The sequence below is a fragment of the Protopterus annectens genome, chromosome 2.part0, assembly GCF_019279795.1.
Source record: "Protopterus annectens isolate FY-2018-M chromosome 2.part0, PAN1.0, whole genome shotgun sequence".
Taxonomy (NCBI): domain Eukaryota; kingdom Metazoa; phylum Chordata; order Ceratodontiformes; family Protopteridae; genus Protopterus; species Protopterus annectens.
This window is the reverse complement of record NC_056728.1, coordinates 132,930,802-132,945,723: the sequence shown is the minus strand read 5'-3', so window position 1 is coordinate 132,945,723 and position 14,922 is coordinate 132,930,802. Positions and strand designations below refer to the sequence as shown.

The 14,922-nt window shown below is 42.4% G+C and overlaps 1 protein-coding gene across 1 annotated transcript in view; it reads right to left on the bottom strand.

The window, feature by feature from the left end:
• The window catches only part of GTF3C3 (general transcription factor IIIC subunit 3), a 701,049-nt gene that overhangs the window by 607,715 nt on the left and 78,412 nt on the right, over positions 1 to 14,922 (bottom strand). The window contains exon 4 of the mRNA XM_044060620.1: positions 11,661 to 11,784. Coding sequence (XP_043916555.1) covers positions 11,661 to 11,784 — 124 coding nt within the window. The remainder of the gene's footprint in view (positions 1 to 11,660; positions 11,785 to 14,922) is intronic.

Sequence of the window (14,922 nt, the reverse complement as noted above, 5' to 3'; positions counted from 1 at the left end):
GTTGAATTTTCAATTCCAGTGCTGTGTTCCATAGGGTCATGGCTTGCCTGCACAGGGGGTATGAATGAGTTCCCCCCTGTTTGTTTATGTACCACATCACTGTGGTGTTGTCTGTCCTTATCAATAGCTGGCCTGGATGCAGTAGGTCTTTGAAGGTCATAATAGCCTATTGCACGGCTAGCATTTCCTTTTGGTTGATGTGAAGGAGCTTCTCTTTTCGTGCCCATTTTCCCTGAATGCACTGATCTGTCATGTGTGCTCCCAAGGCGTAGTTTGAGGAGTCTGTGATGATTTGAGTTGCTTGAGGTACACAGAAAGGAAGACCTGTGTTTCTTTGGCAAGCTTGAGCCCACCACATAAATTCCTTTTGAAGGCATGGAATGAGTGGTATAATTGCTTCCAAGCTGTGGCTGTGTTGAGACCATAATTTTTTTAGGTACCATTGAAGTTTCCTCATATGCAGCTTTGCACATGGGATTAGTAGGATGCAAGATGCCATGAATCCCAGAGCCTGCAGGACTTTCCTTGCAGTTAGCCTGGTGTAAACTGCCATTCTTCTGAAGTATTGAGACAGTTGCCCTTGCTTGTCTGGCGTGGGGTAGGCCATCTGGGTGGTTGTATCCAAGCTGGCACCCAGGAAAATTATTTGCTAAGAGGGTATTAGTTTTGATTTATTTTTGTTGACTGTGTATCCCAGGAAGTTCAACAGTTTTATTACAAACGCCAGGTGCTGCAGTAGTATGTCCTTGTTGTCCGCTTGGATCAGGCAGTCGTCCAGATATGGGTAGATTTGTATCCCTTGTAGTCTGCAGAAGGTGATTACTGATGCCAGGCATTTCGTAAACACTCTGAGCACAGTAGATAAGCCAAAGGGCAATGCAGAGAATTGGTAATGGGTTGAACCTGCAAGAAATCTGAGGTATCTTCTGCAATCTTGTCTGATAGGGACATGCAGGTATGCCTCCTTGAGGTCCATTGTTACCAGCCAAAACTCCTTGCCCAGCATGGGAAGAAGCTGCTGTAATGTGAGCATCTTGAATTTTGGCACCTGTAGATATGTGTTTAGGATGGATAGGTCTAAGATAGGTCTCCAATCTTTGTCTTTCCTTGACACCAGGAATAGTCTGGAATAAAACCCTTGACCTTGTTCTTTTGCAGGTACCTCTTGAATTGCGTTCATGTCCATGAGAGCTGAAATTTGTTTTTGTGCCTCTGCCCTTTGATTTTGTGGCAGGTTTGGCATGCCTCTCATTTTTGGAAGGGTGTGAAAGTGGAACCTGTAGCCTCTGTCTATAATGTCCAGAATCCATTTGTCTCTTGTAACAATATGCCAATTTTTTGAGAATAATGTCAGTTTTCTGTCCAAAGGTGCTGCCATTAAAGCTTTGCTTGGCAGGTGTAGGGGGAAGTCATTGTGTCTGTTTACTAAAAGACTGTGATCTATCTTCTCCACCTCTTGGGGTTGGTGTTTGCCACTGTCTGGCTCTGAAAGATCCTCGAGGTTGCCCTCTACCCCTTGGACGCCTGTATCTGCCCCTTTGAGGTCTGTCCGTGGCTGGAAAGAACCAATTTTTTGAAGGCCAGTTTCTGCTGAAACGTGGAGGCTGTACCTGCAGGAAATCTTTCACTGTTTGCATTGATTTCGCTTTTTCCTCCATTTTCTTTAGCACCTCCTCTGCTTTAACACCAAACAATACATCTTTTTGAAGAGGTGCATCTAATAATTTAGCTTTGACATGATCTGGTAAGGTTTGCTCTTTGAGCCAAGCATGCCTACGTATAACAGACCCCGTAACAGCAGCTCTACATGAGGCCTCTAAAGCATCAAAACCACACTGCAAGGTATGTTTACCCTCTTGCTCTGAACCATGCAACAAATCCTGCAACTCTTTTAAATCTGGTTGTTCTGGTTGTGTCATCTTGCTTTTCAGCTGAGATATCAAAAACTGTTGATACTTTAACATGTAGAACTGACAGTTTAATGCCCTCATGGTTAAAGTGGCCGAGGTGTACACCTTTTTCCCCCACCTTTCTAAAGATCTGGAATCTCTCTCTGAAGGTAATGGGTTTTTAGCAGTAGAGGCCTTAATTCCTTTAGGACCCTGTGAAATAGTTTCTGGGTCAGCAGTATGGCTTTTATATAGGAACTGGTGAGAATCAGGAACCCGGTAATACCTGTCTGGTTTAACAGGAGCTGGAGGTAAAGAATCTGGATTCAGGCTGGCTTCTGTGTACACATCATCCAATATATCTAAAACAGGAGGGATAGCCAGAGGCCTATGCTGGGGGAGCAGAAGAAATTCCCTGAGCCTTTTCTTGGAATCTGAGTAATCTTGGCCTTCCCAGTGAAAGTGTTCCCTCAATGTATGCAGGGTTTCCCCAAAAGAGAAGTCCTCAGGGGGGGAGACCGAGGGAATAGACTCCTCTGCATCAGAGTCTCTGAATGGAGAATAGGCACAATCCTGGTCCTCAGATAGTTCTGAGATAATAGAAGCTTGATCTGAGGAAAGGTAGTCTTCCTCTAATCTGGGCCTTTTGTCAGAGGGGGGTTGAGAACCCCTGATAAGAGTAATCAAATCCTCAGCCATTTTAAGCATCTGTTTTTTAGGCATGGTGCCTTGAGAGGGTGTCTGAGGAACCTGTTTTTTGGTTTTCATGGCTGTTTTAGATTTAGTGAAGGCTTTAATAGAGAAGTAGGAAGGCCTGAAGACCCCTTGAGAAATGGCAGGCCTGTCTAAATTTTGAGTTTCCCCGCCAGGAGTGGCGTCGGTATCTGTAGTAGGAATGGGGGCCGAGGAGCCTGCGACCTCGGGTACTGAAGACACCGGTAATGCATTGTCATTGGTACTCAGGGGCTGCACAGGCACCTTGCTGAGTACCGGAGAACCAGTAGTCGGCCTTAGCGTGGTATCAGTAGGTGGTACGGATCTCGTATGTCGGTCCTTATCTTTGCGTTTTTTGCTCAAAACTGGAGTCGGAGTATCCGACGACATAATATAATTACATTTTTTGCCAAAAAAGTGAAGGGCGAACTCTGCCCGATGCTTAATAGTGCGTTTGTTGAATCTAGCACAAAAAACGGCAGGCCGAGACGTCGTGGTCTGGGCCTAAGCAAGGTATACAGTAAGAGTGGAAATCCTTATGCGGTATTTGCTTCCCACATGAAATGCAATTATTAACTTTGTCTGACATCGGTCTGAGGCAAGGAAAGTTTCCCCAACGGGGTACTTAGCTTTCAAGAAGACTTCGGCTGAAATACTTTCATAAATCTCAGGAGCTGGCCAACTGGCACTTGTGAACTGCTTCTGCTTCGGGCACCGCGCGGCAAGAAAGACTGAAGAAAATGGTGTCGGCTGCCTCTTTTATACCCCTGCCGCACTGACGTCAGGGAGGAACTGACGACAACCGACGCCGGACCTAGACTTTGGAATTCGGCTGACCGAGGACTCACCTGACGGCAGGATAACCCATCTGTTATGACTGCAGCTGTGTGCACGATGAACATTTGGATTTTGCAAAGAAGTATACAAATCTATCCTTACTTGGACGACTGTCTCATTCAAGCAGAGAACAAGGACACTTCTTCAACACCTGACGTTTGTGAAAAGGCTTCTAACATGCCTAGGGTACACAATAAACGAAAAGAAATCACAACTGGTACCCACTCAAAAGATAACATTCCTGGCTGTAAGCTTGGATACAACTGCCCAGATGGCTTATCTCACGCCAGACAGGCAAAGGCAACTGACTACTTACTTCAAACTGATGGGAACAAAAACCCAGTCTTCTGCAAGGCAAATTCTGCAGGCTTTGGGCTTCATGGCATCCTACTAATTCCATATGCAAGACTGCATATGAGGAAACTTCAATGGTACCTAAAAAGTTTATGGAGTCAACATTCACAAGTCTGGAAACAATGATTCCTCTCATTCCCTGCCTGCAACAGGAGTTTCTATGGTGGCCAAAGGCATGTCACCAAAACATGGGACTGCCCTTCACTCTACCCCCTGCCAGCCAAACCTTAACAACAGACGCATCAGATTATGCCTGGGGGGCCCACATGACAGGAAGATGCATTCAGGGCTTATGGACACCCAAACAAATGCATCTACATATCAGCCAGAAAGAGATGCTAGCTATTCAAAATGTCCTAACAGCCTTCAAGGACTTAGTTCATCCAGGACAACTACTGATAAAGACGGACAACACCACAGTCATGTGGTATATAAAAAAGCAAGGGGGCACACACTCATACCCCCTTTGCAGATTAGCCATGGCACTGTGGGACACAACTTTGACCTATCAAATACATCTTCAAGCTCAATTCCTGCCAGGAAAATAAAACACTCTGGCAGACGATTTAAGCAGAAACCTTATGGATCCTCACGAGTGGAAACTAAATCCACAAGTCTTCAACATGATAACAGAGAAATGGGGGCGCCCAGACATAGATCTATTTGCCACTCCTCAAAACTATCATTTGAAAAGATTCTGCACAAGAACTTATTACAGACAAGCATGGAAAGTGGACGCCCTATCCTTCAGTTGGAAAAACCTAACACATAATTGAGGTCCTATGCAGGCAATGGTGATCTAGGAGGCCTTAAATTTTTGACTCCTCTAAAATACTGCTTTAGTAAAGGATGAGAAAAGATTGGTGGCTCTGTATTGTAATGAGCCAAAATGGCAGAGGCATGGATTTTAATTGATGAGAAAGATAGGCCTTTGTCAAGCATCTCAGTTAAGTATTGTAATATCTGAGGAATATTTGGTTCTGCTGTATCAGTTCCTTGTGCTTGATTCCAAGCACAGAATCTCTTCCATTTGTCAGCATACGATTTTCTAGTACTAGGCCTTTTGGCTTCCAAAATGACATCCACCACAGCTTTACTGAGAGGTGTTGTTTGTATAACTACATGATCAGCCATGCTGCCAGGTTCAGTGACTGTAGTTGATTGTGCAGGATCGGATTGTTTTGCTTGGACAGTAGTTGAGGTCTTTTGAGGTAAGGTCCAAGCTGGGTATTGAGACAAGTTCCTTAGGATTGGGTACCAGTACTGGTGGGGCCAGTCCGGGGCAATTAGTATCATCTTTGGTTTCTCTTGTCTGACTTTTAGGAGGACCTTGGGGAGAAGAGGCAGAGGAGGAAAGGCGTAAACTGATAGGTTTTTCCAACTGAAGGATAGAGCGTCCACTTTACATGCTTGTCTGTGATAAGTCCTTGTGCAGAATCTTTTCAATTGATAATTTTGAGGAGAGGCAAATAGATCTATGTCTGGGCTCCACCATTCCTCTGTTGTCATACTGACGACTTGTGGATTTAGTTTCCACTCATGAGGATCCATAAGGTTTCTGCTTAAATTGTCTACCAGTGTATTTTGTTTTCCTGGCAGGAATTGAGCTTGAAGATGTATTTGGTAGGTCAAAGCTGTGTCCCACAGTGCCATGGCTAATCTGCAAAGGGGGTATGAGTGTGTGCCCCTTGCGTGTTTATATACCACATGACTGTGGTGTTGCCGTCTTTATCAGTAGTTGTCCTGGATGAAGTAAGTCCTTGAAGGCTGTTAGGGCATTTTGAACAGCTAGCATCTCTTTCTGGTTGATATGAAGATGCATTTGTTTTGGGGTCCATATGCCCTGAATGCATCTTCCTGCCATGTGGGCCCCCAGGCATAATCCGATGCGTCTGCTGTTAAGGTTTGGCTGGCAGGGGGGTAAGTGAAGGCCGTCCCATGTTTTGGTGACAAGCCTTTGCCCACCATAGAAACTCCTGTGGTAGGCAGGGAATGAGAGGAATCATTGCTTCCAGACTGTGAGAATGTTGACTCCATAAACTTTTTAGGTACCATTGAAGTTTCTTCATATGCAGTCTTGCGTATGGAATTTGTAGGATGCAGGATGCCATGAAGCCCAGAGCCTGCAGAATTTGTCTTGCAGATAACTGTTTTTTTGTTGCCATCAGTTTGAAGTAAGTAATCAGTTGCCTTTGCTTGTCTGGCGTGAGGTAAGCCATCTGGGCAGTTCTATTCAAGCTTGCACCCAGGAATGTTATATTTTGAGAGGGTACCAGTTGTGATTTCTTTTCGTTTATTGTGTACCCTAGGCATGTTAGAAGCGTTTTCACAAATGCCTGGTGTCGAAGAAGAATGTCCTTGTTCTCTGCTTGAAAGAGACAGTCGTCCAAGTAAGGATAAATTTGTATACTTCTTTGTCTGCAAAATGCAGTTACTGGTGCCATGCACTTTGTAAAGACCCTGGGCGCAGTAGATAAGCCAAAGGGCAGTGCAGAGAATTGGCAATGCATTAAGCCAGCCTTGAATCAGAGGTATCTTCTGCACAATTGTCTTATTGCGACATGCAGGCATGCCTCTTTTAGGTCTGTCACCAGCCAAGCATTCCTGCCCAGCATGGGCAGAAGCTGCTGCAAAGTCAGCATTTTGAATTTTGGAATGTCCAGGTATATGTTCAAAATCGATAAATCCAGTATTGGCCACCAAGCTTTGTCCTTTCTAGGTACCAAGAACAGTCTTTAGTAAAAACCTTGTCCTTTTTCCTGTTCTGGTACTGGCTGAATGGCCCCCATATCCATGAGGGACGTAACCTGTTTCTGTGCCTCTGCCCACTGATTTTTTGGCAGATCTGGCCAACCATTTGCCACTGGCAGAGTGTGGAAATGGAATCTGTATCCCTGTGATACTATGTCTAGTACCCACTTGTCTTGGGTTATTAACTGCCAATTTTGAGCAAAAAGTGATAATTTTCCCCCTATGGGTGCTGCCAAAAGATAAGTGCTTGGTGTAGGCAGAGGGAAGTCATTGGGATTACTTTCTGTAGGTTTGCGCTTTATCTCCTCCAGATTTGGAGGTAGAAGCTCCCCATTGCTTTGACCTGTATGAATCTTGTGCCTGGTATCTGAAACCCTTAGGGCATCTGGATTTGCCCCTTTGAGCTCTGTCTGACACAGGAAAGGACCAATTTTTTGTAGGCCAGTGTCTACTGAATCTAGGTGGCTACACTTGTAAGAAGTCTGTAACAGTTTGCATACACTTAGCTTTGTCTTCCATTTTCTTTTAAAACCTCTTCTGCCTTAATACCAAACAGAGAATCATGTTGTAAAGGTGCATCTAGCAATTTAGCTTTAACATGATCAGGCAAATTTTGTTCCTTTAACCAGGCATGCCTCCTAATCACAGATCCAGTAACTGCGGCCCTGCAGGAGGCCTCTATGGAGTCAAAACCACATTGCAAAGTATCCTTTCCAACCTGTTCAGCTGCATGCAATAATTCCTGCAATTCTTTACTTTCTGCACATTCTGAAATTAACATCATTTTCTGTTTCAGCAATCCCATAACATGTTGTTGGCACTTAAGCATATGAAATTGACATTTTAAGGCCCGGACTGCCAAGGCTGCAGATGTATAAACCTTCTTTCCCCATCTGTCCAGTGCCCTTGAATCACTGTCAAAGGGAGTAGGATTTTTTGCTGTTGAGGCCTTAACTCCCTTTGGACCCTGTGAAATAGTTTCAGGATCAGCAGGAGGGTTTCTAAATAAAAATGTATGTGAGTCGGGGACCCTGTAATATCGGTCAGGCTTACTGGGAGCTGGAGGTAAGGAGTCAGGGGTCAAGCCTGACTCCGAAAACACATCATCCACAATGTCTAAAACAGGAGGAATGGCTAAAGGCTTGTGCTGAGGGAGAAGCAGGAAATCCCTAAGCCTCTTTTTTGATTCTGACAAGTCTTGACTCTCCCAGCGAAAATGCTCCCTCAAAGTATACAAGGTTTCTCCAAATGAATAATCCTCAGGAGGAGATGCAGATGGTATGGACTCCTCTGCATCATAATCCTCATAGGGAGGTACAGATAATTCCTGATCAGAAGAAATAGAAACCTGATCTGAAGATTCATAATCAGTGTCTTGCCTAGGCCTCTTACCTGGAGGGGGATGGGTACCCCCGATCAAGGTAATAAGGTCTTCAGTCATTTTGATCTGTTTTTTAGGCATAGAGGCCTGTGCACATGGCTCATACGTCTTTTTTTAGTTTTAGAAGTTGCTTTTGTCTTTGGTTTTGCAGCTGTCATTTTGACATACAAATGTTGAGGTCTGAATACACCCTCAGAAGCCGGTGCCTGCTCAGCGGCTCCGGATCCATCCGATGAAGACACATTCGTCAGTCCAATACCTTGAGTATCTTGCAGCATGCCAGACTCCACGTGGGTGTTGGTAGAGGCCTGCGACTCGAAGGTAGCGGGTATCAGGGGCTGTGAAAGTGCCTCACTGAGTACTGGCGAACCGGTGACTGGCTTAGGAGAAGTTTCGTCGTCAGTTTTGGATCTCGACTGCCTTTGTCTGTCCTTTTCTTTGCATTTTTTATGTACTCTGGTAGTCGGATTGCTATCCGACGACATTTCTGGGTAGTTAAATCTGTTTCCAAAATACTTTGATGCAAAAATATACTGACGCTTAAGAGTGCGTTGGTTAAATCTAGCATAAAACCGACAGCCAGGCACGTTGTGATCAGGGCCTAGGCAAGGAATACAGTATAAATGGAAATCCTTATGAGGTATTTGCTTCCCACAAGTAATACAATTATTAACTTTTTCTGACATTGGTAAAAAGCAAGAAAAGAATTTCCCCAATGGGGTACTTAGCTTTAGTGAAGACTTTGGTTCTGAAATTCAAACTCGAATATTTCTGTAGTCGGCCGACCAGCACTTGCAAAATGCTTCTACTTCGGGCACCGCGCGGCTAGAAAGACTAAAGAAAATGCCGTTGGCTGCATGTTTTATACCCCTGACGACCTGACGTCATGAAAGAGAAGACAGCAACCAACGCAGGACCCAAGACTTTGGAATTCAGGCCGACTGAGGGCAACCTGCCAGCAGATTACCCAAATGTAATGACTGCAACAGTGAAACACGAAGAACATCTTGTAAGGTACATCAAACCAAGAAAAAGAAAGTAAAGTACATTCTAAATTAATACAAACCGTTAACAAGTTTTGATTTATAGACAAGCAACTATTGTAACAAGTACCTTACTCCTGAATAGGTAAAACATTCACTAGGGTGCCCCAGAAAATCATAATACAAATTGAAATCAGGCCTCCCAAGAGGAGGATAACTTTAATCAGTAACATACTATTATATAAAGTATAAACTATTAACTATTTTGGGGGTACACCACCAAAAGTAAACTAATGCAGCAGAGGTTAAAACTTTATTTGGGGCTCCTAATAAATATGACCCTATTTTAAAACAACTCAGCTCACTTATGAAACAAAAAAACCTTAAATACAGAGTTATGGAACAAGATATTCAATTAACAAAATCAATCATCAATTCGCTCTCCCTAAAAAACAAAATAATCTCACATACTTATAAACTTGTGTCGTCCATTATGCATAGTCATTCACTTTTATTTTCCAACTACTTGGATTCAATACAGGATGAAATCTCTAGCCTTCTTGATCTCTTGCATGCCCACATGACAAACAGTTTCAAAAACTTCAGAACTAAGGATATAAATAAAACAGCTGGAGAAAAAGAAAATATTACTCAGTATTTCCAATTTCTGAACAAATTTTCCTTACAGGTAAAACAAAGAGACACTCCCACATTCCTCAGGATGAAGCTTGACAAAAGAATGGGCATCTGCAAATACATTCTTCACCTGCTCCTAAGAGCAGAAGGTACATCATGAGTGTGGCTATTTTAAGATTCAAATGGTCTCTCAGTTTTTTGGCTTGTTATCCCTGTGATCCTGTCATCATTGTGGTCAGCAATATCTTCAATTCTCTGAATAACCATGGGGTAGGATTTTTGTAACTCTATGTGCTTTAGTTGGGTAATACTTATTTTGCAGAGGAAGAGGCATGTTCATGAAACACTGCAGGTCAATAATATTGGACAGCAGTCCATATTTGCTAACAATGCCCATAATAATTATTCATTCTTTTGAGGTAGGGTATTATATGTTACAGTAGTGCACAGTATATTGTGACTTTTTGGTATAGAGAGTGCACCAGAGTTATGAGAGCATGCAGTGGTCACACTCATGTAGGAAGAGTCTATGTGAGGGGAGGGGAAATCTAGTGGGCCAGTTAGTGCAAAACCAGTCTAATAGCTGGGCCTACCAGGCTGAAGATTCTATCAGGTAGGTCCATTTCCAAACTGTGAATGTGCAGAAAGAAAGGAAGCTGGTCTTAGGTTCCCAAGAGAGACTGAAATCACTAGTTTTTGAGTTTTTTTTACAAATGAGCTTTCCAAGTCATCATCACCATCTTCTTTCGGCTGTTCCCATTAGGGGTCGACACAGCGGATCATCTGTTTCCATTTCTTCTTGTCCTCTGCATCATGCTCTTTCACACAAACCGCCTGCATGTCCTCTCACCACATCCATAAACCTTATCTTAGGCCTTCCTCTTTTCCTCTTACCTGGCAGCTCCATCCTTAGCACCCTTTTCCCAATATACCCAGCATCCCTCCTCAGCACATGTCCAAACCAACGCAATCTCGACTCTCTTGCTTTGTCTCCAAACCATCCAACCTGCGCTGACCCTCTAATATACTGATTTCTAATCCTGTCCATCCTCGTCACACCCAGTGCAAATCTTAACATCTTTAACTCTGCCACATCCAGCTCTGACTCCTGCCTTTTCATCAATGCCACAGTCTCCAACCTATATAACATAGCTGGTCTCACTACCCTCTTGTAGACCTTCCCTTTCACTCTTACTGGTACCAGTCTTTCACAAATCACTCCTGACACTCTTCTCCACCCATTCCACCCTGCCTGTACTCTCTTCTTCACCTCTCTTCCACACTCACCATTACTCTGAACTGTTGATCCCAAGTACTTAAACTCATCCACATTTACCACCTCTACTCCCTGCATCCTCACCATTCCTCTACCCTCCCTCTCATTTACACACATATATTCTGTTTTAGACCTGCTGACCTTCATTCCTCTCCTCTCTAAAGCATACCCCCACCTCTCTCTAAAGCACACCTCCACCTCTCCAGGGTCTCCTCAACCTGGTCCCTGCTCTCACTACATATCACAATGTCGTGAGCTTTCCAAGTGATGTAATGAATAAGTCTGCACGTGTTTGTTCACATGTGTTGTTGGGGGGGAGGGGGTGATAAATTATTCCAGTTGTAAGCATGACAAACCTACCCACAAGGCATTTAATGATAATCACTATTAGAATTGCATCTGGGTGCTACACAGCTGATGCAATGGGCTAGTTCCTTCCATGGAGAAGGACACAATGTGCAAAAAAACATAAATTGTACTCCTAAGAGGATGGCAAAAATAGAAAAAGAACCCCACCTTATACCACAAAAGCAAATTAACTAAAAAAAAAAAAAAACAGCTTTGCTTGGCTTAGTCAGGTGCCATTATCAAAACAAAGACTTCAAAATGGACAACATTTCACTGTAAAACAAAGGTAATAAAACTCATTTGTGGTTCATGACATTAGTGGAAATGAAATAGCAAGCCAGAAAAAAGGGTTATCTTCAGATAAAAACATATAAAGTATTTCATAATAGGGACAAGACTAAACTTGAAACAGTCTTAACCTTTTCCATAATGGAAAGTCCATTTCCAAGCTGTGAATGTACAGAAAAGGAAGAACAAAAAAAAAACCTCACCCTGTCGAATGATTTCCATGCACATCAAAATAGCATCTTCACGGTCTCCCCGAGCAAACCGAATATTAGCTTCTCCCATAAGGCCTCGGAGGGCACGAGGAAGTTTACTTCTTGGTCTTTTCTCCTACAATGAAAAGTAGCAAATCTGAATTACCATGTAAGGCCAACAAGTCTATGTACCTATGGCTCTGGTTGTAAAGTTCACAATGACATAACTATTCATTCACTCTCTTACATAGGGTAGCATACAGATATGCATAGTTCGCAACAACATTTATTTATTGACATCTGTTAACTGGGTTGGTCCAGCTGGGCTTGTGGCCCATTTTTAGTGGAGACCCGAGGAGAAAAGATCCAAAAGACAGACATTTACAGAAAAACAATAGATGACAGCAGTTTATATTAACATTAGATAAGAAATTGAACTGTACAAAAAGATTTGAAATACCAAACGCAAAAAAAAATGCAAACATTTGTAGTCATATTTCCTAAGTTTACAGAGTAGTGGTTAAATTACATATTTTCAATGGGTTTGATCCATTAGATAAGGGTATAAAGTAGAGTAAGTATCCAGAAATGGAGGGAATACTAATACTGAGAGGAGGATTACTGGGAAGGTACACAAAGATGAGAGAGAGGGTTAAGTTGGGGCTTGACAAGGACAGAGTTTGGGGGTAAGCAGATGAAGTTTGAGTTTTTCTTTAAAGTGGGATGGGTGAATGGCAGAACATATATCTCTAGGAAGAGTATTCCAAGTTTGGACGATGGAATATTTGTATAAGAGTTTACCTACCACATTTTTAGGTTGGTAGGTGTGTAGTACTTGCTGATTGGTGATACAGAGAGTACAAGAAGGTGTGTAGATAGAGATGAAGGAGGAGAGAGCAGGGTAGGACGAGGGTTTATAGAGTATGAAGTGTAGCATTTGAAGTTGTGATGGCAACAGTAAATGGGGGAATTCAAGTCAGTGGAGGGATGTAAGGGCTAGGCAGTGATGTGTATTATAAGGAGAATTGGTGATGAATCTAGCAATTTTATGGTAAGTTCGTTGGAGTTTAGTTAAGGTTGTAGTTTGAATGTTGGTGAACACAGGGGTAGCATAAAGAAGGGAGGGGAAGAGGAGAGCTTGAGCAAGCTAGCATTTGGAGTTTAAAATCTTTTGTTACAATATAGTAAACCTAGTTTCTGGTTTGTCTTTTTTATGCACAGGAGAAGGTGAATATTAAATTTGAGTTCATCATCGATGATGACTCCTAGGAGTTTGTGTGAGGGTCAGGTTTGATAATTGCGTTGTTGGTGGAAGTGATAGAAAAGGATGATTTGTGATTCCAAAATGGTGGACATTCTGTAAACACCCTCTTCACTGAGCTCCTAACAAAAATCAAGTAGTCTTGCTTAAAAGCCAAACATCTTGCATCTAGGAGTGCTGATTTTAAAGGACTATTTTATCGACCTGGGTCTTTCCTAGAAGCAACTTGAAGATAAATCACTTATTTACTGCTTTCACAGTTGCAGTAATCTTCTCCACATGTAAAACCAGGCCTGAAGACAAAAATATATCCTTGCAGTGGTCAGACTTTGGGGAGACGTTAAAATGTCAAAAGAATCTGAAATGATGGAGACCCAGATCACAAAAACTAAACTCTCAGCAATAGCATCACTAAAGAAAACACACTTTCTAAAAGACAAACTGTATCCAAGCAACGGGAATCTATGAGAACAGCAGCAAAACAGAAGCCTGAATCCAATATCCAAATGGAGGAACTTAAGCAGGCTCTCCTCCCTATTCAGACAGCAATACAAAATTTCTTGGATCAGCACAATGAATCAAATAGCAGAGCACATGGATCTCATTGAATCCAAAACTCAAGACAATGAATACCAAATAAGCAAATTGAAATAAGAAACTGGCACCAAAACCAAAACATTACTTGAAATAAAACAGAAACTGGTGGATTTAGAAGCCAGAATCCATCAGAATAACACATTAATCAGAGGACTTCCTGAAAGCTATGAATACAGTCAGTTACCAATATTTAGTGTCCAGATTTTTAAAAGCTTACTACTGAAGGAGGAGCATTCCAAGGAAATACTCAGTGAAAGAGCACATCGAGCACTGTTCAAAAAGCAAGACACAAATTTCCCAAGACTAGTTTATGACAAGCTACTAAATTATCAAGACATTCAAAAGATCTTAACAGCTGCCAAAAAGTAAAAACAGATATTATGAAATGGTATTAAGATTACCATTTCGCAAGACCTTCCCCATTGAGATCAAAAAGAAGCGGCAAAATTTATCCCCGTTCTGTGCAGATCTGATTAGTCGCAAGATAAAATTCCAAATGCGTTATCCTAATACCCTCCTGTTCCAGTATAAAGACGTTAATTATGCAATAAACTCACCATTAGAGGTGCAAGCTGCGTTCACCAAATGCTTTGGCAAATTTACGGCTCCTTAAACTCCCTGGTGAAGGTTTATTCCTCCTAGTGATGGGTCTTATTCCTGATTTTTCTTTCTTTTTAGTACCTCGCACAGCTGAATTGCTGTAATCTCGTCAATATTTTATTTCCAAGAAACCGGAAATGCTTACCTTATCTGAGTGTACAGCGAGGTAACGAAAAGTGTGGTTTTGGTTGTCCAGTGGGTGACACTATGTTACAATCTCATTTTCGGTCAAAGTGCACCCTATCATCGCGTAATCACCACACCGGATGGAGAATTAATGAGACAGTACAGTTGTGTACACTTATCATAAATGTAGATGTTAGAGTGTATTCACTATTGCAGTCATTACATTTGGGTAATCTGCTGGCAGGTTGCCGTCAGTCGGCCTGAATTCCAAACTCTTGGGTCCTGTGTCAGTTGCTGTCTCCTCTTCCATAACGTCAGGTCGTCAGGGGGTATAAAACATACAGCCGACACCATTTTCTTTAGTTTTTCCTTGACCCCGATGTCAGGTTCCCCCAAAAAGGTAGCAAAAAAAAAAATATATATATATATATATATACATATACACACACACACACACACACACACACACACACACACACACACACACACACACACCGGTATAAACTTTACCTTCATCTACAAGCAAATAAACCACATAGGTTGTAGAAGATAGTGAAGAAAAGATAAACTCCAGAATGACAGGGGGATGGCAGGAGGGTAACCTGGACTGCAACAGTGAATACACTCAAACATCTACATTTACGGTAAGTGTACACAACTGTACTATGTTCTTCATGTTTCACTGTTGCA